At 49.9% G+C, this 23,487-nt stretch overlaps 1 protein-coding gene across 1 annotated transcript in view; it reads right to left on the bottom strand.

The window, feature by feature from the left end:
* ARMH1 (armadillo like helical domain containing 1) overlaps window positions 1-23,397 on the bottom strand; it is a 37,336-nt gene extending 13,939 nt beyond the window's left edge. The window contains exons 1-8 of the mRNA XM_040360962.1: window positions 23,331-23,397; window positions 19,425-19,649; window positions 17,661-17,729; window positions 13,467-13,633; window positions 10,861-11,057; window positions 8,686-8,770; window positions 4,489-4,611; window positions 1,787-1,859 (exon numbers count right to left, since the gene is read on the bottom strand). Of these exons, the coding sequence (XP_040216896.1) occupies window positions 1,787-1,859; window positions 4,489-4,611; window positions 8,686-8,770; window positions 10,861-11,057; window positions 13,467-13,633; window positions 17,661-17,729; window positions 19,425-19,630 (920 nt within the window). The 5' untranslated portion in view covers window positions 19,631-19,649; window positions 23,331-23,397. The remainder of the gene's footprint in view (window positions 1-1,786; window positions 1,860-4,488; window positions 4,612-8,685; window positions 8,771-10,860; window positions 11,058-13,466; window positions 13,634-17,660; window positions 17,730-19,424; window positions 19,650-23,330) is intronic.
* Window positions 23,398-23,487: the final 90 nt, after the last annotated feature.

Here is a 23,487-nt window from a genome sequence, read left to right as displayed (position 1 = left end):
AGCAGGGGAGGGACAACAGGTATAGCACAGCAGGGGAGGGACAGCAGGTATAGCACAGCAGGGGAGGGACAGCAGGTATAGCACAGCAGGGGAGGGACAACAGGTATAGCACAGCAGGGGAGGGACAACAGGTATAGCACAGCAGGGGAGGGACAGCAGGTATAGCACAGCAGGGGAGGGACAGCAGGTATAGCACAGCAGGGGAGGGACAACAGCTATATAACAGCATGGGAGGGTCAGCAGGTATATAACAGCAGGGGAGGGACAGCAGGTATAGCACAGCAGGGGAGGGACAACAGCTATATAACAGCATGGGAGGGTCAGCAGGTATATAACAGCAGGGGAGGGACAACAGGTATAGCACAGCAGGGGAGGGACAACAGGTATAGCACAGCAGGGGAGGGACAACAGGTATAGCACAGCATGGGAGGGTCAGCAGGTAAAGCACGGCAGGGGAGGGACAACCAAGATAGAACAGCAGAGGAGGGAAAACAGGTATAGCACAGCAGGGGAGGGACAGCAGATAGAGCACAGCAGGGGATAGACAACAGGTATAGTACAGCATGGGAGGGACAACCGGTATAGGACAGCAGGTGAGGACAACCGGTATAGCACAGCATGGGAGGGACAGCAGGTATAGCACAGCAGGGGAGGGACAGCAGGCGAGGACAACCGGTATAGCACAGCATATTAGGGACAGCCGGTATAGCACAGCAGGGGAGGGACAGCAGGCGAGGACAACCGGTATAGCACAGCATAGGAGGGACAACCGGTATAGCACAGCAGGCGAGGACAACCGGTATAGCACAGCAGGGGAGGGACAGTAGGGGTAGGATAGTGGGTTTGGGGGGGGCAGCAAGGGAAGAACAGCAGGGAAAATGACCACAGGTGGAGGACATCAGTGGGAGAATAGCAGGAAGGAGGACAATGCAGAGAAGAGAGCAGGGGAGGGACAGCAGGTATAGCACAGCAGGGGAGGGACAGCAGGTATAGCACAGCAGGGGAGGGACAACCAAGATAGAAAAGCAGAGGAGGGACAGCAGGTTTAGCACAGAAGGGAGGGAAAACAGGCAACAGCTATAGCACAGCAGGGGAGGCACAGCAGGTATAGCATGGCAGGGGAGGGACAACTGAGATAGCACAGCAGGTATAGCACAGCAGGGGAGGGACAACCGTTATAGCAGAGGAGGGACAGCAGGTATAGCACAGCAGGGAATGGACAGCAGGTATAGCACAGCAGGGGAGGGACAGCAGGCAAGGACAACCGGTATAGCACAGCATGGGAGGGACAGCAGGTATAGCACAGCAGGGGAGGGACAGCAGGCGAGGACAACCGGTATAGCACAGCATGGGAGGGACAGCAGGTATAGCACAGCAGGGGAGGGACAACAGGTATAGCACAGCATGGGAGGGACAGTAGGTATAGCACAGCAGGGGAGGGACAGCAGGGGAGGGACAACAGGTATAGCACAGCAGGGGAGGGACAACAGGTATAGCACAGCAGGGGAGGAACAGCAGGGGTAGGATAGTGGGTTTGGGGGGGGCAGCAAGGGAAGAAGAGCAGGGAAAATGACCACAGGTGGAGGACATCAGTGGGGGAATAGCAGGAAGGAGGACAATGCAGAGACGAGAGCAGAGGAGGATGGGGGTGGGGACAACATGAACAGGACCGCATGGGAGGTATATAAGGAGGGGTGGATGGCTGGCACATTGAAGCTGACAGGTGCTCTTAGCTCTTTGGACTCTGTTAATGTTCACCCATTCCGACCCCATCCCCCATACATACCTGATGGCTTTAGCAGAGGCGGCTTGTTGAATAAACGTCGGCAAAGGTTCAGAAATTTGGGGCGCTGTCGGGTCTAGACAAAAAAGCAGACAAATAAAGCTTTGTATTAGAACATGGCGGGAGCAACCTGCTGCATTGTGGGAGAAGGAGGTAAATTCCGGAGTAGGGCGCACTTTCTGCTATTCTGTATTTTCTGACTTCCTGTTCCAGGAACACAAACAGGAAGTGAGAGGAAATCTCTCTATAGTGGGGATTGCATTATGTGACCCGCTGACTTCCTGACAGCCCCATCTCTGCAATCACTTCCTGTACGGGTGACCACACAGGAAAAGAGAAGAAATAGAGATAAGGACAGCATTAAAAACCCGACAAATCCCATCCCTTCCTTTCCTCACCCCATAGAAATAAAATAGGATGTGTGGATTGTATGTTTGGCTCCCTGTAGTCACGTGACTCGGCTTCCTACACAGGGCAGAAATGTTTGGGCCCCTTACACAGCTTTAAGCCTGACCATCAACATTCCCCAAGACCCGCCCACTGGCCATTCCACCAGACCCGCCCACTGGCCATCCCACCAGACCCGCCCACTGGCCACCCCACCAGACCCCGCCCACTGGCCATTCCACCAGACCCGCCCACTGGCCATCCCACTGAGTACATCGGTGCACCCACTTTTATTTTAATACTCTTACAACTTAATATATGAAAATGAACTCAATCCAGCAAAGAGACATCCCCAAATATTCAAAGAGACATCCCCAAATATTCAAAGAGACATCCTCAAATATTCAGCAAAGAGACATCCTCAAATATTCAGCAAAGAGACATCCCCAAATATTCAAAGAGACATCCCCAAATATTCAAAGAGACATCCTCAAATATTCAGCAAAGAGACATCCTCAAATATTCAGCAAAGAGACATCCTCAAATATTCAGCAAAGAGACATCCTCAAATATTCAAAGAGACATCCTCAAATATTCAAAGAGACATCCTCAAATATTCAAAGAGACATCCTCAAATATTCAAAGAGACATCCCCAAATATTCAAAGAGACATCCTCAAATATTCAAAGAGACATCCTCAAATATTCAGCAAAGAGACATCCTCAAATATTCAGCAAAGAGACATCCTCAAATATTCAAAGAGACATCCCCAAATATTCAAAGAGACATCCTCAAATATTCAGCAAAGAGACATCCCCAAATATTCAAAGAGACATCCCCAAATATTCAAAGAGACATCCCCAAATATTCAAAGAGACATCCTCAAATATTCAGCAAAGAGACATCCTCAAATATTCAGCAAAGAGACATCCCCAAATATTCAAAGAGACATCCCCAAATATTCAAAGAGACATCCTCAAATATTCAGCAAAGAGACATCCTCAAATATTCAGCAAAGAGACATCCTCAAATATTCAAAGAGACATCCCCAAATATTCAAAGAGACATCCTCAAATATTCAAAGAGACATCCTCAAATATTCAAAGAGACATCCCCAAATATTCAAAGAGACATCCTCAAATATTCAGCAAAGAGACATCCTCAAATATTCAGCAAAGAGACATCCTCAAATATTCAGCAAAGAGACATCCTCAAATATTTAAAGAGACATCCCCAAATATTCAAAGAGACATCCCCAAATATTCAAAGAGACATCCTCAAATATTCAGCAAAGAGACATCCCCAAATATTCAAAGAGACATCCCCAAATATTCAGCAAAGAGACATCCTCAAATATTTAAAGAGACATCCCCAAATATTCAAAGAGACATCCCCAAATATTCAAAGAGACATCCTCAAATATTCAGCAAAGAGACATCCCCAAATATTCAAAGAGACATCCCCAAATATTCAAAGAGACATCCCCAAATATTCAAAGAGACATCCCCAAATATTCAAAGAGACATCCCCAAATATTCAAAGAGACATCCTCAAATATTCAGCAAAGAGACATCCCCAAATATTCAAAGAGACATCCCCAAATATTCAAAGAGACATCCCCAAATATTCAAAGAGACATCCCCAAATATTCAAAGAGACATCCTCAAATATTCAGCAAAGAGACATCCTCAAATATTCAAAGACATCCCCAAATATTCAAAGAGACATCCCCAAATATTCAAAGAGACATCCTCAAATATTCAAAGAGACATCCTCAAATATTCAGCAAAGAGACATCCTCAAATATTCAAAGAGACATCCCCAAATATTCAGCAAAGAGACATCCCTAAATATTCAAAGAGACATCCTCAAATATTCAAAGAGACATCCCCAAATATTCAGCAAAGAGACATCCCTAAATATTCAAAGAGACATCCTCAAATATTCAGCAAAGAGACATCCTCAAATATTCAAAGAGACATCCCCAAATATTCAGCAAAGAGACATCGTAATCCAGCAAAGGGACCTCCCAACCCAGCAAAGAGACATCTCAACCCAGCAAAGTGATATCCCCATATATTCAGCAAAGAGACATCCCTTTGAGTTCATTGGCTCGCTCACATCGGCTCCCCTTGCTTTAGCAATTTTAGTTACTACAGCAGCAACTCTGTCTTATTGGTTGGGGGTCTGGGTGGCCGGGCCCCTCGGGACACCAGGGCCCCCTACACGTGTATGGGCTGTCCCTCCCCCCCCCGATGGCGGCCCTGTTCCTACAGGTCATGATGTCATCATGTACATTGCCGTCCTGCCATACATACCGTCCAGGATCTGCGGGCGGCTCCTTGTCCTCTCTCTCTGTGACGGCTTCAGGAGGGACACAAGTCCTTTCAGCAGCGCCGGACGCACATCCGTGTCCATCAGCTCCCAAATCAGCTGAAGAGCTGCAACCAATCAAAATGCAACAGTGAGAGAAAAAAACCTTCTAGCGCTTGTGAAGCTGCACTACAAGTCCCAGCAGCAGTGTGTGCTGGGCCTTGCAACAACAGGTAAATCAGTGCAGCGCTAACACTATCCAACAGACACCGCGGTCAGGGCCGCCATCAGGAATTTTACACACCTTCAGGCATGGGCCCCCTGGAGCAGAGAACCGGGGGGGGGGGGGGGGGTGCTGCCGCCTGAAATTGAGAAGCGGGGGAGGGGGGGGGCCTTTACAAAAAAATATATATATAAAATAAATTATAAATAAAGGGCCCTTTAATAGAAAGAAAAAAGAAACCTCTGGGCCCTTTAATAAAGAATACATATATAAACAAAAAATAAAATAAACATTTATAAAAAAAAAGGGGGGGGGGGGTTGCCACATGGGGCCATGGGGACCTCTGAGCCCTTTAATAAAATAATAAAAAAAATATATATATATATATATATATATATATATATATATATATATTTATATATATAAAAATGTAAATTTTTTTATAAAAAAGGAGGGTTGCCATCCAGGGGCCCTGTGACCTCTGGGCCCTTTAATAATAATAATAAACAAATATATATATATATATATATATATATATATATATATATATATAATTTTTTTATTTATTTTTTATAAAAAAAAAACATCCGGGGCCCTGAGCCCTTTAATAATAATAATAATAATAAAATATATATATATATATATATATATATATATATATATATATATATATATATATATATATATATATATATATATATATAAAAAAAAAAATATATATAATTTTTTTTTATAAAAAAATAAATAAAAAAAGGGGGGTTGTCACCTGGGGCCCTGGGACCTCTGGGCCCTTTATTAATAATAATAATAATAATAATAATAATAATAATAATAATAATAAAATATATATATATATATAAAATAATTATTTTTTTTTATAAAAAAATAAATAAAAAAAGGGTGGTTGCCATCCGGGGCCCTGGGGACCTCTAGGCCCCTTACAGGTGTACTGCCTGTACCCCCCTGATGGCGGCCCTGACCGCGGTCGTGGTAAAGTTGGAACATTTCCATGTAATTAACCTCTTGATGTCCTCAGGCAGCGCTGGACTTCGTGGTGCAGCTGCAGTCATGAGCCTTATTTATCACGTCGGCGATTGGCTGTTCAGTAAGATTGATCTGGGCAGCCTGATCACTTGTACAGAAGTGAGAAAAGACAAATTCAACCCGCCCCTCTGTGGCATTCACCGGTCAATGATGATACAGGGGGCGGAGCCACCGCGCCCCAAAGCATCCCCCCCCCCACATTAAGGGCATGTGGTCTGGTATGGTTCAGGAGAGGGGAGCGCTCGCTCCCCCCCCCCCCTACCTTTCTTGAATGCTTGGATAAGGGTCTGGGGTGGATTTTGGGAGGAGTCCACGCCGGTTTTTTTTGGTAAATTTTGGGGTGGGGATCCCCTTAAAATCAATACCAGACCCGAAGGGCCCACGCTGCTTTTTTTTCAGAATTTTTAATGGCCGGCATTCTTTTGTTTACATTTCAGTTGTCAGTTGGGGAATGCCGCTGACGGCTGATGAGTCATTGGTTGTTAACCACTTCACTACCGGGCACTTTCCACCCTTCCTTCCCAGGACAATTTTTAGCTTTCAGCGGTGTCGCACTTTGAATGACAATTGCGCGGTCGTGTAAACGCTGTACCCAAACTAAATGTTTATAATTTCTTCCCACAAATAGAGATTTATTTTGGTGGTATTTGATCACCTCTGCGGTTTTTATTTTTTGCGCTATAAACAAAAATAGAGCAACTTGTTTCTGTCATAAAATGTTGTTTTCCCCTTCACTGACGGGCACTAATGAGGCGGCACCGATGGGCACTGATGAGGAGGCACTGATATGTAGTATTGATGGGCACTGATAGGCTGCACTGATATGCATCACTGATGGGCACTGATGGGCAATAACAGGTGGCACTGATAGGCGCTGACAGGCAGCACTGATTGGCGCTGACAGGCAGCACTGATTTGCAATGATAGGTGGTGCTGATTGGCACTGACAGGTGGCACTGATGGGCAGCACTGATGATGAGGTACTGATGTGTTACTGACAGGTGTTACTGCTGGGCACTGGCACTGTGGTGGGCACTGAGGTGGGCTCTGATTGGCACTGTGGTGGGCACTGAGTTGGGCTCTGATTGGCATTGTGGTGGGCACTGAGGTGGGCTCTGATTGGCAATGTGGTGGGCACTGGCAGTCTTATTATGGGGACACTGCTGGGCACAGATTGGCACATCTGAGGGGGTTATGCTGATAATCAATGTGCTGATTATCAGCACAGACCGCACCCCCCCCCCCCCGACAGGGAGAGCCGCCGATCGGCTCTCCCGGTCAGCGCGAACCGAAGAATGCCGTTTACCGGCACTTCCTGGTTTACGCGATGATCAGCTGTGATTGGCCTTTAAGTTAATTTAATTATCTACCGTATTTATCGGCGTATACCGCACACTTTTTTGCCCTGAAAATCAGGGCAAAATCGTGGGTGCGCGGTATACGCCGATACCCGCTTTCCCGCGCGAGTTTGAATACTGCACCGACATATACCGAGCGCAGTACACTCTGGTATAGTCGGGCAGTCTCGGCTCCTTCCGCGCTCACATCCTGGACGTACAGGACGTCAGCGCGAGAGTTGCCGAGCATTGCCGACAATACACGAGTATATGCTCTGTATATGTCGGCGCAGTATTCAAACTCGGCGCGGGAAACGAGCGGGGAGGACGCAAGGACGCCGCAGAAGGACGCCGGACCCGACGAAGAGGACACCCGAAGCCGCAGACGGACCCGACGAAGAGGACACCCGAAGCGGCAGACGGACGCCGGACCCGACGAGGCCGCCGCGCAAGACACCAAAACTGTAAGTACAAAAAAAAAACTTTTTTTCCACAGGATTTGGGGCAACTTTAGGGGTGCGCGGTATACGCGGGAGCGCGTTATACCGCGATAAATACGGTATATATATACACATGTATTTGTTCCCCCTTTATATGCGTATGTATATATATATATATATATGTATAAATTCTATGTTTTCTTTATGATTTTCTATATACAAATAGTTTGGAGACCTATCCATGCACAGGCTTTTTTCGGGGTAACGTTACCCCTGGGTCTATGAGGCGTACGCAATGTTAAGTATGGACGTCAGGCCATATTACACTCCCCGTCCATACCGCACCTACCTCCATTCTACACCCCCCTCCATACCACACCAACCTCCATACTACACCCCCCTCCCTCCATACCGCACCTACCTCCATACCACCCCCCTTCCGTACCGCACCCCCTCCCATACTACACGCCCCTCCATACCGCACTCACCTCTGTATCGCACCCTTCTCCACACTTCACCTACGTCATACCGCTCCCCCCTCCATACTGCACCTCCCTCCATAATGCACCGCCCTCCATACCGCATCCACCTCAGCACTGCACCCACCTAATACTGCACCCCCTCCATACCACACCTACCTCCATACCACACCTCCCTCCATATAGCACCCACTTCCATACCACCCCCCCCTCCATACTAAACCTCCCTCCATACTGCACCCCCCACTATATCAGACTCCTTCCAAACCGCACCGCCCTCCATACCGCACCCACCGCAGCACTGCACCCACACCATACTGCACCCCCTCCATACCACACCTACCTCCATATAGCACCCACTTCCATACCACCCCCCCCCTCCATACTGCACCTCCCACTATATCAGACTCCTTCCATACGGCACCCACCTCAGCTCTGCACCCACCTCAGCACTGCACCCCCTCCATACCACACCTACCTCCATACCGCACCCCTTCAATACCGCACCTACCTCCACAGCATGCCCCCCCCTCCATATCGCACACCCCCTCAATACCACACCCCCCTTCATACTTCACCTTCCTCCATACTGGACCTCCCTTCACAGCGCACCCCCCCCCCCCCGCTATACTGTACCTCCCTCCTCCACACATCACCCACCTCCATACCACACACCTACCTTCATACTGCACCTCCAGGTGCATGGACTGCAGCACTGCCAGCAGCGGCTCTGATATAGACGGGTGAGCTGTCTGCACAATTCCCTGCAGGAGAACACAGACATCCCAATCACATCTATTCCTCCCTTCTGCATGGCAGGACATCTGGATTTCACTGTCTATGCACACAGCCACTTACCTGCTCCACTTTAAACAGACAATGATTAAAAATAAATCATCAATTTATCACAGTGTTCATTAGAAACATATACTGTATATTGCCCTTTATATCGTCTGTACATCATTGATCATCTGCAGAGGCAGCATGGAGATTAGATTGGTGGGGCGTGGCTTTTAGAAAGGGGGAGGGGCCATTTATATCAGATTGTGGGAGGGGCAGAGACACAAACTACTGCAGGGAAATCTCCCCATTGTGGGAGGGGCAGAGACACAAACTACTGCAGGGAATCTCCCCATTGTGGGAGGGGCAGAGACACAAACTACTGCAGGAAATCTCCCCATTGTGGGAGGGGCAGAGACACAAACTACTGCAGGAAATCTCTCCATTGTGGGAGGGGCAGAGACACAAACTACTGCAGGAAATCTCCCCATTGTGGGAGGGGCAGAGACACAAACTACTGCAGGAAATCTCCCCATTGTGGGAGGGGCAGAGACACAAACTACTGCAGGAAATCTCCCCATTGTGGGAGGGGCAGAGACACAAACTACTGCAGGAAATCTCCCCATTGTGGGAGGGGCAGAGACACAAACTACTGCAGGAAATCTCCCCATTGTGGGAGGGGCAGAGACACAAACTACTGCAGGAAATCTCCTCATTGTGGGAGGGGCAGAGACACAAACTACTGCAGGAAATCTCATCATTGTGGGAGGGGCAGAGACACAAACTACTGCAGGGAATCTCCCCATTGTGGGAGGGGCAGAGACACAAACTACTACAGGAAATCTCCCCATTGTGGGAGGGGCAGAGACACAAACTACTGCAGAAAATCTCCCCATTGTGGGAGGGGCAGAGACACAAACTACTGCAGGAAATCTCCCCATTGTGGGAGGGGCAGAGACACAAACTACTGCAGGAAATCTCCCCATTGTGGGAGGGGCAGAGACACAAACTACTGCGGGAAATCTCCCCATTGTGGGAGGGGCAGAGACACAAAGTACTGCAGGAAACCTCCCCATTGTGGGAGGGGCAGAGACACAAAGTACTGGGGGGGAAATCTCCCCATTGTGGGAGGGGCAGAGACACAAACTACTGCAGGGAAATCTCCCCATTGTGGGAGGGGCAGAGACACAAACTACTGCAGGGAAATCTCCCCATTGTGGGAGGGGCAGAGGCACAAGCTACTGCAGGGAATCTCCTCATTGTGGGAGGGGCAGAGACACAAACTACTGCAGGAAATCTCCCCATTGTGGGAGGGGCAGAGACACAAACTACTGCAGGAAATCTTCCCATTGTGGGAGGGGCAGAGACACAAGCTACTGCAGAGAATCTCCCCATTGTGGGAGGGGCAGAGACACAAACTACTGCAGGAAATCTCCCCATTGTGGGAGGGGCAGAGACACAAACTACTGCAGGAAATATCCCCATTGTGGGAGGGGCAGAGACACAAACTACTGGGGGAAATCTCCTCATTGTGGGAGGGGCAGAGACACAAACTACTGCAGGGAATCTCTCCATTGTGGGAGGGGCAGAGACACAAACTACTGCAGGAAACCTCCCCATTGTGGGAGGGGCAGAGACACAAACTACTGCAGGGAATCTCCCCATTGTGGGAGGGGCAGAGACACAAACTACTGCAGGGAAATCTCCTCATTGTGGGAGGGGCAGAGACACAAACTACTGGAGGGAATCTCCCCATTGTGGGAGGGGCAGAGACACAAACTACTGGAGGGAATCTCCCCATTGTGGGAGGGGCAGAGACACAAACTACTGCAGGAAATCTCCCCATTGTGGGAGGGGCAGAGACACAAACTACTGCAGGAAATCTCACCATTGTGGGAGGGGCAGAGACACAAACTACTGCAGGAAATCTCCCCATTGTGGGAGGGGCAGAGACACAAACTATTTTGGCTAATCTCATCATTGTGGGAGGGGCAGAGACACAAACTACTGGAGGGAATCTCAACAACACAGACAGCATTTTGCTTTTTCGGACGCCCCGTGTGATGTCACTTACTTGCACAGTGCGCAGTGTTTGCAGGGTCAGGTGTTGGGCTTTGGGGGAGTCGCAGGCCAGGAGGGCGATCAGCCCCTTATACACTTGTGTCTGGTATTTGGGGTTCCCGTGAGCCAAGAGCTCCAGCAGCACCCGGGCCTGTTCCTGAGTCTCTTCTATCTTAGACTTGGCCAGACATTCAGCGACCGAACGTACTCCTGTATGGGGAAGCATGCTGTGAGTGCAAACATTACACAGAGCTCAATCACCTCGCTCTCAATTGGCTGCATTTTCATCTTCCAATTTGAACAAAACTATTTCTGATTTTGGTGGTTCTGCCAGGAATTGGTGATTGGTGCCACCCTTGTATTTGTGATGCCTGTAGACAATCTCCTTTACATTTACCAAAACTAAGTAACCCGAGGTCCTGCCTGAGGCAGGGCCATCTTAATAGTATCATGGGCCCCTGGGCAAAGTAATGCTATGGGGCCCCTACAAGCCTGCCCCAATTTACACACCTACTCACAAGAATGAAAGTCCAATATTTCTACTTTACAGCTTGTCACTTGCTACTGGTCCCTTGTCACCAGATTCAGCGTGCCACTTGCCACTGTCCCCTGCCTCCAGATTCAGTGTGACACTTGCCACCCGTCCCCTGCCTCCAGATTCAGCGTGTCACTTGCCACCCGTCCCCTGCCTCCAGATTCAGTGTGTCACTTGCCACCCGTCCCCTGCCTCCAGATTCAGTGTGACACTTACCATCCATCCCCTGCCTCCAGATTCAGTGTGACACTTACCATCCATCCCCTGCCTCCAGATTCAGTGTGACACTTACCATCCATCCCCTGCCTCCAGATTCAGTGTGACACTTACCATCCATCCCCTGCCACTGGTCCCTTGTCATCGTATTCAGCGTGTCACTTGCCACTGTCAGCTGCCACCAGATTCAGTGTGACACTTACTATCTATCCCCTGCCACCAGATTCAGTGTGTCACTTGCCACTGGTCCCTTGTCATCAGATTCAGCATGTCACTTGCCACTGTCCCTTGTCACCAGATTCAGTGTGTCAATTGCCACCCGTCACCTGCCACCAGATTCAGTGTGACACTTACTATCCATCCCCTGCCACCAGATTCAGCGTGTCACTTGTCACCGTCCCCTGCCACCAGATTCAGCGTGTCACTTACCATACATCCCGTCACCAGATTCAGCGTGTCACTTGCCATCGTCACCTGTCATCATATTCAGCGTGTCAATTGCCACCCATCCCCTGCCACCAGACTCAGCGTGTCACTTACCATCGTCACCTGTCACCAGATTCAGCCTGTCACTCACCACCCATCCCGTCACCAGATTCAGCCTGTCACTCACCACCCATCCCGTCACCAGATTCAGCCTGTCACTCACCACCCATCCCGTCACCAGATTCAGCCTGTCACTCACCACCCATCCCGTCACCAGATTCAGCCTGTCACTCACCACCCATCCCGTCACCAGATTTAGTGTGCCACTTGCCATCGGTTCCTTGTCACCAGAGTGTCACTTGCCACGTTGCCTGTCACCAGATGCAGATTGTCACTTGCCAAGTCACCTGCCACACGTCACGGATTGTCGCTTGCCACACGTCACGGATTTTCACTTGCCACACGTCACGGATTGTCACTTGCCACGTCACCTGCCACACGTCACGGATTGTCACTTGGCACATTTTGCAGATTGTCACTTACCACGTCACCTGCCACACGTCACGGATTGGCACTTGCCACACGTCACGGATTGGCACTTGCCACATTTTGCAGATTGTCACTTACCACGTCACTTGCCACACATCACGGATTGGCACTTGCCACGTCACCTGCCACATGTTGCGGATTGTCACTTGCCACGTGTTGCAGATTGTCACTTGCCACCTGTTGCAGATTGTCACTTGCCACGTGTTGCAGATTGTCACTTGCTGTGTCACTTTCCTGCTAAGGTGGTCTCTTGCAAGTCAGGCAGCAGAGAGATGATGTCATCTCTCTGCCTCCCGCAGCTGCCTGCACAGTGAGGGCACAACTGCACTGCAGGGATGCAGGGCGGGTGCCGGGTGGTGAGAGATGATGTAATCTCTCTGCTCCCCCGCTCGCCAGCTCCCTGATTGGCCAGCTGTCTACTCACCCACGAGCCTGCACAGCTGCCTATTCTCCCATCCAGGGAGCCGCCTGCTCTCTCACTCGCATTCTGGGGGGGGGGGGGAATTTGTCCAGCCCTGGGGCCCCAACGTGGGGCTCCCGGTCTGTGCCCAGTTGTGCCCACTCAGTAAGACGGCCCTGGCCTGAGGTCCACCAAATTCATACAGAGCCACCATCGGAAATCATGGGGTCCGGTACAATCGACCTACTTTCCTTCACAGCACTTACCCCCCTCCCCTCCATCAAGGGAGGGAGGAGGAAGCAGAAGAATACTCTGAGCTCGGCCCCAGCCACCATGTTGCCTCATTGGGGCCCTGATACAGGAGAACTGCCTGTACCCCCCTACCGGCAGCAGTTGCCTAGAAGGTAAATCTGAAGGAGATTGTACAATCAGGATGTGTGGCCAGCATTATGCACAGAGTCTCAGATCTTCATATACACCGATTGGTACTCACCATAGCTCTCACAGATCAGCTCTTTATATGTCCGTCCGGATCGGCCCAGGATCTGCAGAATTTTTAGAGCCTCCGTCTTGTTTTGATCCGATATCTGATTCAATCCCAAAATCTCCAGCAGTGTCAGGATGCCTCCAACTTCCACGAACTCCACCTTATAACGAGCGCTGCTCAGCACAGAAAATAAGAGACAAATGAGATACAGGAAAGGTGGCCAAGATACTTCCCTCAGAGGAGATGAGATACAAGCAGGACGGCCAGGATACGTCCCTCAGAGGAAATGAGATACAAGCAGGACGGTCAGGATACGTCCCTCAGAGGAGATGAGATACAAGCAGGACGGCCAGGATACGTCCCTCAGAGGAAATGAGATACAAGCAGGGCGGCCAGGATACGTCCCTCAGAGGAGATGAGATACAAGCAGGACGGCCAAGATACGTCCCTCAGAGGGGATGAGATACAAGCAGGACGGCCAGGATACGTCCCTCAGAGGAAATGAGATACAAGCAGGATGGCCAGGATACGTCCCTCAGAGGAGATGAGATACAAGCAGGACGGCCAGGATACGTCCCTCAGAGGAGATGAGATACAAGCAGGATGGCCAGGATACGTCCCTCAGAGGAGATGAGATACAAGCAGGACAGCCAGGATACGTCCCTCAGAGGAAATGAGATACAAGCAGGACGTACAGGATTCGTCCCTCAGAGGAAATGAGATACAAGCAGGACGGCCAGGATACGTCCCTCAGAGGAAATGAGATACAAGCAGGACAGCCAGGATACGTCCCTCAGAGGAGATGAGATACAAGCAGGACGGCCAGGATACGTCCCTCAGAGGAGATGAGATACAAGCAGGGCGGCCAGGATACTTCCCTCAGAGGAAATGAGATACAAGCAGGATGGCCAGGATACGTCCCTCAGAGGAGATGAGATACAAGCAGGACGGCCAGGATACGTCCCTCAGAGGAGATGAGATACAAGCAGGGCGGCCAGGATACGTCCCTCAGAGGAAATGAGATACAAGCAGGGCGGCCAGGATACGTCCCTCAGAGGAGATGAGATACAAGCAGGACGGCCAGGATATGTCCCTCAGAGAAAATGAGATACAAGCAGGACGGCCAGGATACGTCCCTCAGAGGAGATGAGATACAAGCAGGATGGCCAGGATACGTCCCTCAGAGGAAATGAGATACAAGCAGGATGGCCAGGATACGTCCCTCAGAGGAGATGAGATACAAGCAGGACGGCCAGGATACGTCCCTCAGAGGAGATGAGATACAAGCAGGATGGCCAGGATACGTCCCTCAGAGGAGATGAGATACAAGCAGGACAGCCAGGATACGTCCCTCAGAGGAAATGAGATACAAGCAGGACGTACAGGATTCGTCCCTCAGAGGAAATGAGATACAAGCAGGACGGCCAGGATACGTCCCTCAGAGGAAATGAGATACAAGCAGGACAGCCAGGATACGTCCCTCAGAGGAGATGAGATACAAGCAGGACGGCCAGGATACGTCCCTCAGAGGAGATGAGATACAAGCAGGGCGGCCAGGATACTTCCCTCAGAGGAAATGAGATACAAGCAGGACGGCCAGGATACGTCCCTCAGAGGAAATGAGATACAAGCAGGACGGCCAGGATACGTCCCTCAGAGGAAATGAGATACAAGCAGGACGGCCAGGATACGTCCCTCAGAGGAAATGAGATACAAGCAGGACAGCCAGGATACGTCCCTCAGAGGAAATGAGATACAAGCAGGACAGCCAGGATACGTCCCTCAGAGGAAATGAGATACAAGCAGGACGGCCAGGATACGTCCCTCAGAGGAGATGAGATACAAGCAGGATGGCCAGGATACGTCCCTCAGAGGAAATGAGATACAAGCAGGACGGCCAGGATACGTCCCTCAGAGGAAATGAGATACAAGCAGGACGGCCAGGATACGTCCCTCAGGGGAAAAGAGATACAAGCAGGACGGCCAGGATACGTCCCTCAGGGGAAATGGGATACAAGCAGGACGGCCAGGATACGTCCCTCAGAGGAAATGAGATACAAGCAGGACGGCCAGGATACGTCCCTCAGAGGAGATGAGATACAAGCAGGACGGCCAGGATACATTCCTCAGAGGAAATGAGATACAAGCAGGACGGCCAGGATACGTCCCTTAGAGGAGATGAGATACAAGCAGGACGGCCAGGATACGTCCCTCAGAGGAAATGAGATACAAGCAGGGCGGCCAGGATACGTCCCTCAGAGGAAATGAGATACAAGCAGGACGGCCAGGATACGTCCCTCAGAGGAAATGAGATACAAGCAGGACATCCAGGATACGTCCCTTAGAGGAGATGAGATACAAGCAGGACGGCCAGGATACGTCCCTCAGAGGAAATGAGATACAAGCAGGACAGCCAGGATACATCCCTCAGAGGAAATGAGATACAAGCAGGACGGCCAGGATACGTCCCTCAGAGGGGATGAGATACAAGCAGGACGGCCAGGATACGTCCCTCAGAGGAAATGAGATACAAGCAGGACAGACAGGATACGTCCCTCAGAGGAAATGAGATACAAGCAGGACGGCCAGGATACGTCCCTCAGAGGAGATGAGATACAAGCAGGACGGCCAGGATACGTCCCTTAGAGGAGATGAGATACAAGCAGGACGGCCAGGATACGTCCCTCAGAGGAAATGAGATACAAGCAGGACAGCCAGGATACGTCCCTCAGAGGAAATGAGATACAAGCAGGACGGCCAGGATACGTCCCTCAGAGGAAATGAGATACAAGCAGGACGGCCAGGATACGTCCCTCAGAGGAAATGAGATACAAGCAGGACGGCCAGGATACGTCCCTCAGAGGAAATGAGATACAAGCAGGACGGCCAGGATACGTCCCTCAGAGGAAATGAGATACAAGCAGGACGGCCAGGATACATCCCTCAGAGGAAATGAGATACAAGCAGGACGGCCAGGATACGTCCCTCAGAGGGGATGAGATACAAGCAGGACGGCCAGGATACGTCCCTCAGAGGAAATGAGATACAAGCAGGACAGACAGGATACGTCCCTCAGAGGAGATGAGATACAAGCAGGACGGCCAGGATACGTCCCTCAGAGGAAATGAGATACAAGCAGGACGGCCAGGATACGTCCCTTAGAGGAGATGAGATACAAGCAGGACGGCCAGGATACGTCCCTCAGAGGAAATGAGATACAAGCAGGACGGCCAGGATACGTCCCTCAGAGGAAATGAGATACAAGCAGGACAGCCAGGATACATCCCTCAGAGGAAAGGAGATACAAGCAGGACGGCCAGGATACGTCCCTCAGAGGAAATGAGATACAAGCAGGACGGCCAGGATACGTCCCTCAGAGGAAATGAGATACAAGCAGGATGGCCAGGATACGTCCCTCAGAGGAGATGAAATACAAGTAGGGCGGCCAGGATACGTCCCTCAGAGGAAATGAGATACAAGCAGGACAGCCAGGATACGTCCCTCAGAGGAAATGAGATACAAGCAGGACGGCCAGGATACGTCCCTCAGAGGAGATGAGATACAAGCAGGGCGGCCAGGATACGTCCCTCAGAGGAGATGAGATACAAGCAGGACGGCCAGGATACGTCCCTCAGAGGAAATGAGATACAAGCAGGACAGCCAGGATACATCCCTCAGAGGAAAGGAGATACAAGCAGGACAGCCAGGATACATCCCTCAGAGGAAAGGAGATACAAGCAGGACGGCCAGGATACGTCCCTCAGAGGGGATGAGATACAAGCAGGACGGCCAGGATACGTCCCTCAGAGGAAATGAGATACAAGCAGGACGGCCAGGATACGTCCCTCAGAGGAAATGAGATACAAGCAGGACGGCCAGGATACGTCCCTCAGAGGAGATGAGATACAAGCAGGACAGCCAGGATACGTCCCTCAGAGGGGATGAGATACAAGCAGGACGGCCAGGATACGTCCCTCAGAGGAAATGAGATACAAGCAGGACGGCCAGGATACGTCCCTCAGGGGAAATGAGATACAAGCAGGACGGCCAGGATACGTCCTCTGCACTACTGAGAATACGAGAGACGTGAGTAACATCCCCCCCCCCGCACTACATTGTGACACTCCAGGTATCTGTGATACAATTACCGAATTCAGCACATTGGATACAATATATCATACACAGCACAGGAACACTTACCTGCCGGCGGATGAGAGGAAAATGGAGACAGACTGCAAAATTTCCTTCAGACACGTCCCGAACATATATCTGAGTATAGGCTGAGGAGAATCACCAGATACCGAGAACAGATACCGAGAATTACACCCGACATACAGGACAGGAGAAGTAGTACTGTGCAGAGTCCATACATACAGAATAAGAGATACCGAGAATTACACCCGACATACAGGACAGGAGAAGTAGTACTGTGCAGAGCCCATACATACAGAATAAGGAGAGATACCGAGAATTATACCCGACATACAGGACAGGAGAAGTAGTACTGTGCAGAGTCCATACATACAGAATAAGAGATACCGAGAATTACACCCGACATACAGGACAAGAGAAGTAGTACTGTGCAGAGTCCATACATACAGAATAAGGAGAGATACCGAGAATTATACCCGACATACAGGACAGGAGAAGTAGTACTGTGCAGAGCCCATACATACAGAATAAGGAGAGATACCGAGAATTATACCCGACATACAGGACAGGAGAAGTAGTACTGTGCAGAGTCCATACATACAGAATAAGAGATACCGAGAATTACACCCGACATACAGGACAAGAGAAGTAGTACTGTGCAGAGTCCATACATACAGAATAAGAGGAGATACCGAGAATTACACCCGACATACAGGACAGGAGAAGTAGTACTGTGCAGAGCCCATACATACAGAATAAGAGGAGATACCGAGAATTATACCGACATACACGACAGGAGAAGTAGTACTGTGCAGAGTCCATACATACAGAATAAGAGGAGATACCGAGAATTACACCCGACATACAGGACAGGAGAAGTAGTACTGTGCAGAGTCCATACATACAGAATAAGGAGAGATACAGAGAATTACACCCGACATACAGGACAGGAGAAGTAGTACTGTGCAGAGTCCATACATACAGAATAAGAGATACCGAGAATTACACCGACATACAGGACAGGAGAAGTAGTACTGTGCAGAGTCCATACATATAGAATTAGAAGAGATACCAAGAATTACACCCGACATACAGGACAAGAGAAGTAGTACTGTGCAGAGTCCATACATACAGAATAAGGACAGATACCGAGAATTACACCCGACATACAGGACAGGGGAAGTAGTACTGTGCAGAGTCCATACACACAGAATAAGAGGAGATACCGAGAATTACACCCGACATACAGGACAGGAGAAGTAGTACTGTGCAGAGTCCATACATACAGAATAAGAGGAGATACCGAGAATTACACCCGACATACAGGACAAGAGAAGTGGTACTGTGCTGAGTCCATACATACAGAATAAGAAGAGATACTGGGGTAGATTCAGGTACATTTTGCGCATTTTTTACGGAGGCGCAGGGCAACGTTTTTGCTCTGCGCCCCCGCAAATTTTCTGCGCTACCCGCGATTCACGGAGCAGTAGCTCCGTAAATTGCGTGGGCGCTCTGGCAAAATGCCCGGCGTAAGATCGTAGAGCGCATGCTCCGTCGGGAAACTTTCCCGACGTGCATTGCGGCAAATGACGTTGCAAGGACGTCATTTGCTTCAAAGTGAACGTGAATGGCGTCCAGCGCCCTTCACAATTCACTTAAGCAAACTACGTAAAGTTCAAATTTCGCGACACGGGAACGACGGGTATACGTAACATTGGCTGCCCCTGCTAATAGCAGGGGCAGCCTTACGCGAAAACCGCCATACGCAAACGACGTAAACTGCGTACGCAGAGTCTGGGAATGTCAGGATACGAGAGTCTCAGCCATGTGGTGATCCGGGCCAGGAACAGGCTGCCCCCCTGGGAAAACTCCTCCTCCAGTTCCGGCGCGGTCCTCCCCTGATTGGAGGTGATGAAGTTGTTGAGAATTCGGCAGCGGGTGACCTTACCACCGTTGTCCCAATCCTTGAAGAACTCCATGAGCTGACTGATGGCCTCCTGCTCCTTCACAGAGATCATGATGACGGCTCCGAGTGATCTGGAGGAGACACACAAACCGATGACATCATCACATGACACACACAAACCGATGACATCGTCACATGACACACACAAACCGATGACATCATCACGTGACACACACAAACCGATGACATCATCACGTGACACACACAAACCGATGACATCATCACGTGACACACACAAACCGATGACATCATCACGTGACACACACAAACCGATGACATCATCACGTGACACACACAAACCGATGACATCATCACGTGACACACACAAACCGATGACATCATCACGTGACACACACAAACCGATGACATCATCACGTGACACAAACAAACCGATGACATCATCACGTGACACACACAAACCGATGACATCATCACGTGACACACACAAACCGATGACATCATCACGTGACACACACAAACCGATGACATCATCACGTGACACACACAAACCGATGACATCATCACGTGACACAAACAAACCGATGACATCATCACGTGACACAAACAAACCGATGACATCATCACGTGACACACACAAACCGATGACATCATCACGTGACACAAACAAACCGATGACATCATCACGTGACACACAAACCGATGACATCATCACGTGACACAAACAAACCGATGACATCATCACGTGACACACAAACCGATGACATCATCACGTGACACAAACAAACCGATGACATCATCACGTGACACACAAACCGATGACATCAATACGTGACACACACAAACCGATGACATCATCACGTGACACACACAAACCGATGACGTCATCACGTGACACACACAAACCGATGACATCATCACGTGACACACACAAACCGATGAGATCATCACGTGACACACAAACCGATGACATCATCACATGACACACACAAACCGATGACATCATCGCGTGACACACACAAACCGATGACATCATCACATGACACACACAAACCGATGACATCACATGACACACACAAACCGATGACATCACATGACACACACAAACCGATGACATCATCACGTGACACACACAAACCGATGACATCATCACGTGACACACACAAACCGATGACATCATCACGTGACACACAAACTAAACCCTACAATTCCCACATACACTCCGGGACAAATCGGATCTGTGAATTGCAGGTTCGTCGATAACGATCTTTTTCCTTGAGTGTACAGCACTGGCCATGACTGCCCAAATCCTGTCCGCAGCTCGCCACGATCCTGGGGAAAAAAAGGCCTTTTCACAGGATCGCGGCGAGCTGCGGGCAGGATGTTTTAGGCGAGGCCGCGGCTTCGGCCTAGTCTGCGGAGCGCCGGTCGTAAGTTTTTAGGCGAGGCCGCGGCTTCGGCCTAGTCCGTGGCCCTTTGCCAGGATCGCGGCAGACTAGGCCGAAGCTCGCCTAAAAACTTAGGACCGGCGCGGTGTCTATCAGGAAAAAAAACAACTTGATTCGAATTGTGAATCGAGATTTTTTTTTGGGGGGGGGGGGGCAAAATCGCCCAGCTCTACTTCCACGACGGAGTCCGCCAGCTCATTGAAGTCCACAATCAATGAGCCGGCGGGAGCTAGTGGAGTCTGCCTCGTGTGGAAGTAGAGCTGGGCGATTTTGGCCCCCCCCCCAAAAAAAATCACGATTCACAATTCGAATCGAGTTTTTTTTTTCCTGATGGACACCGCGCCGGTCCTGAGTTTTTATGCGAGCTTCGGCCTAGTCCGCCGCGATGTACTTGAAACCGTCTCATCATCGAGACAAGTCCCAAGCGCGAGAAGATCTTCCAAAAGGCTGACGCGTTTCGAGGGGAGATCCCCCTCTTCCTCAGAGACAATTCTGGATGATGCAAAACTCGTCTCTATATAGTAACTGGATCAGGTCACATGATGCCCCCAAATGGGCTCCTCCCATCCATGGGTGATATAAAAACATGGATCTGACCACTAAATATCATTCTTATTGCAGTTATATACGTGAGTCATATACCATTCAACAAGATCCAAAAACAATGACCGCCTTGATGACATCAGAGGTCATTGAATGTGATAAAAATGTTACACAGCGACGCCCTTCATGGGCGGGAATTGCGGCCACTGGCACTGTAACCATCACCTCTGCTCCCTACAAATGTGTGGGTGACAGTCCTGGACCGGGGTGCCCCTTTTTCTCCACATCTGTATTGGGGTGCACATTTTTTGTATATATTTTTCGATGATCGTTTTTATCATATTCAATGACCTCTGACGTTATCAAGGCGGTCATTGTTTTTGGATCTTTTTGAATGGTATATGACTTACATATATACCTGAAATAAGAATATTATTTAGTGGATAACTCTGAGGTCAGGTCCGGGTTTTTATATCCACCCATGGATGGGAGGGGCCCATTTAGGGCATCATGTGACCTGATCCAGTTACTATATAGACACCAGTTATGCATCATCCAGAATTGGCTCAGAGGAAGAGGGGGATCTCCCCTCGAAACGCGTCAGTCTTTTGGAAGGTCTTCTCGGGCCTGGGACTTGTCTTGATGATGAGGCCGTTTTGAAGTACATTGTGGATTTTGATGTACCATATTGCTGATCTGTTGTTTGTCATATACATCTCTTATTGTGACACTAATAAAGCTATCACAAAGGTAATGCATTAGGTTGGTTCCCTGTCTTTGCGGTTACTTGGAATCTGGAAGCCAAATGCCATCCGGAATCCCAGAGGTCACCTGAAATATGGGGGTCAGAGGTCACCTAAAATCAGGGGGTCAAAGATTATCTGGAATCTGGGGATCAGAGGTCAACTGGGATCTGAAAGTTCATCTGGAATCTGGAGGTCAGAGGTTATCCATAATCTGAGAGGTCATCTGAGGTCAGAGATCACCTGGAATCGGAGGTCATCTGAAACCTGAGAGGTCAGAGGTCCCCTAAAATCAGGGGGTCAGAGATCATCTGGAAATTAGAGGTCATCTGGTATCTGAGAGGTCAGAGGTCACCTGGGATTTGGGGGTGAGAGGTCACCTGGAATATGAGAGATCAGAGGTCATCTGGAATCTGGGGGTCAGAGGTCACCTGGAATATGAGAGATCAGAGGTCACCTGGAATATGAGAGATCAGAGGTCACCTGGAATATGAGAGATCAGAGGTCACCTAGAATCTAGGGGTCAGAGGTCACCTGGAATATGAGAGATCAGAGGTCACGTAGAATCTAGGGATCAGAGGTCACCTGGAATATGAGAGATCAGAGGTCACGTAGAATCTAGGGATCAGAGGTCACCTGGAATATGAGAGATCAGAGGTCACCTAGAATCTGGGGGTCAGAGGTCACCTAGAATCTGGGGGTCAGAGGCCCCCTGGAATATAAGAGGTCACCTGGAATCTGGGGGTCAGAGCCCCCCTGGAATATAAGAGGTCAGAGGTCTCCTGGAATCTGAGAGGTCAGAGGTCACCTGGAATCTAGGGGTCAGAGGTCACCTGGAATCTGGGGGGGTCAGAGGTCCCCTGGAATCTGAGAGGTCAAAGGTCTCCTGGAATCTGGGGGTCAGAGGTCACCTGTCAGCTCTTTGATCCCATGCTCCCCTCTGACTCGATGTAATTATCAATAAATGATTCCACTCCACCTACCCCCAGAAGAGACTGCCATGAGGTACCACAGGTCTCAGCACGTCTCTCACACTCCCCCATCACCCCAAAACACTCACCTGCACCCGGGACACCTTCAGACATCGAGAAGCACGGCCAGCCAATGAGAGCTCCGGTCTGGAGGGCGCCAGCCAATGAGATCCCGAATTAAGATCATCCATCCAATGAGGCGCGCCATTGGGGGCGGGACGTGGTGCTTCTTGGGGGTGAAGCGAC

The sequence above is a fragment of the Rana temporaria genome, chromosome 7 (genome assembly GCF_905171775.1).
Source record: "Rana temporaria chromosome 7, aRanTem1.1, whole genome shotgun sequence".
Taxonomy (NCBI): Eukaryota; Metazoa; Chordata; class Amphibia; order Anura; family Ranidae; genus Rana; species Rana temporaria.
Note: the sequence above shows the minus strand (reverse complement) of the source record. Positions and strands in the feature narration are given on the sequence as shown.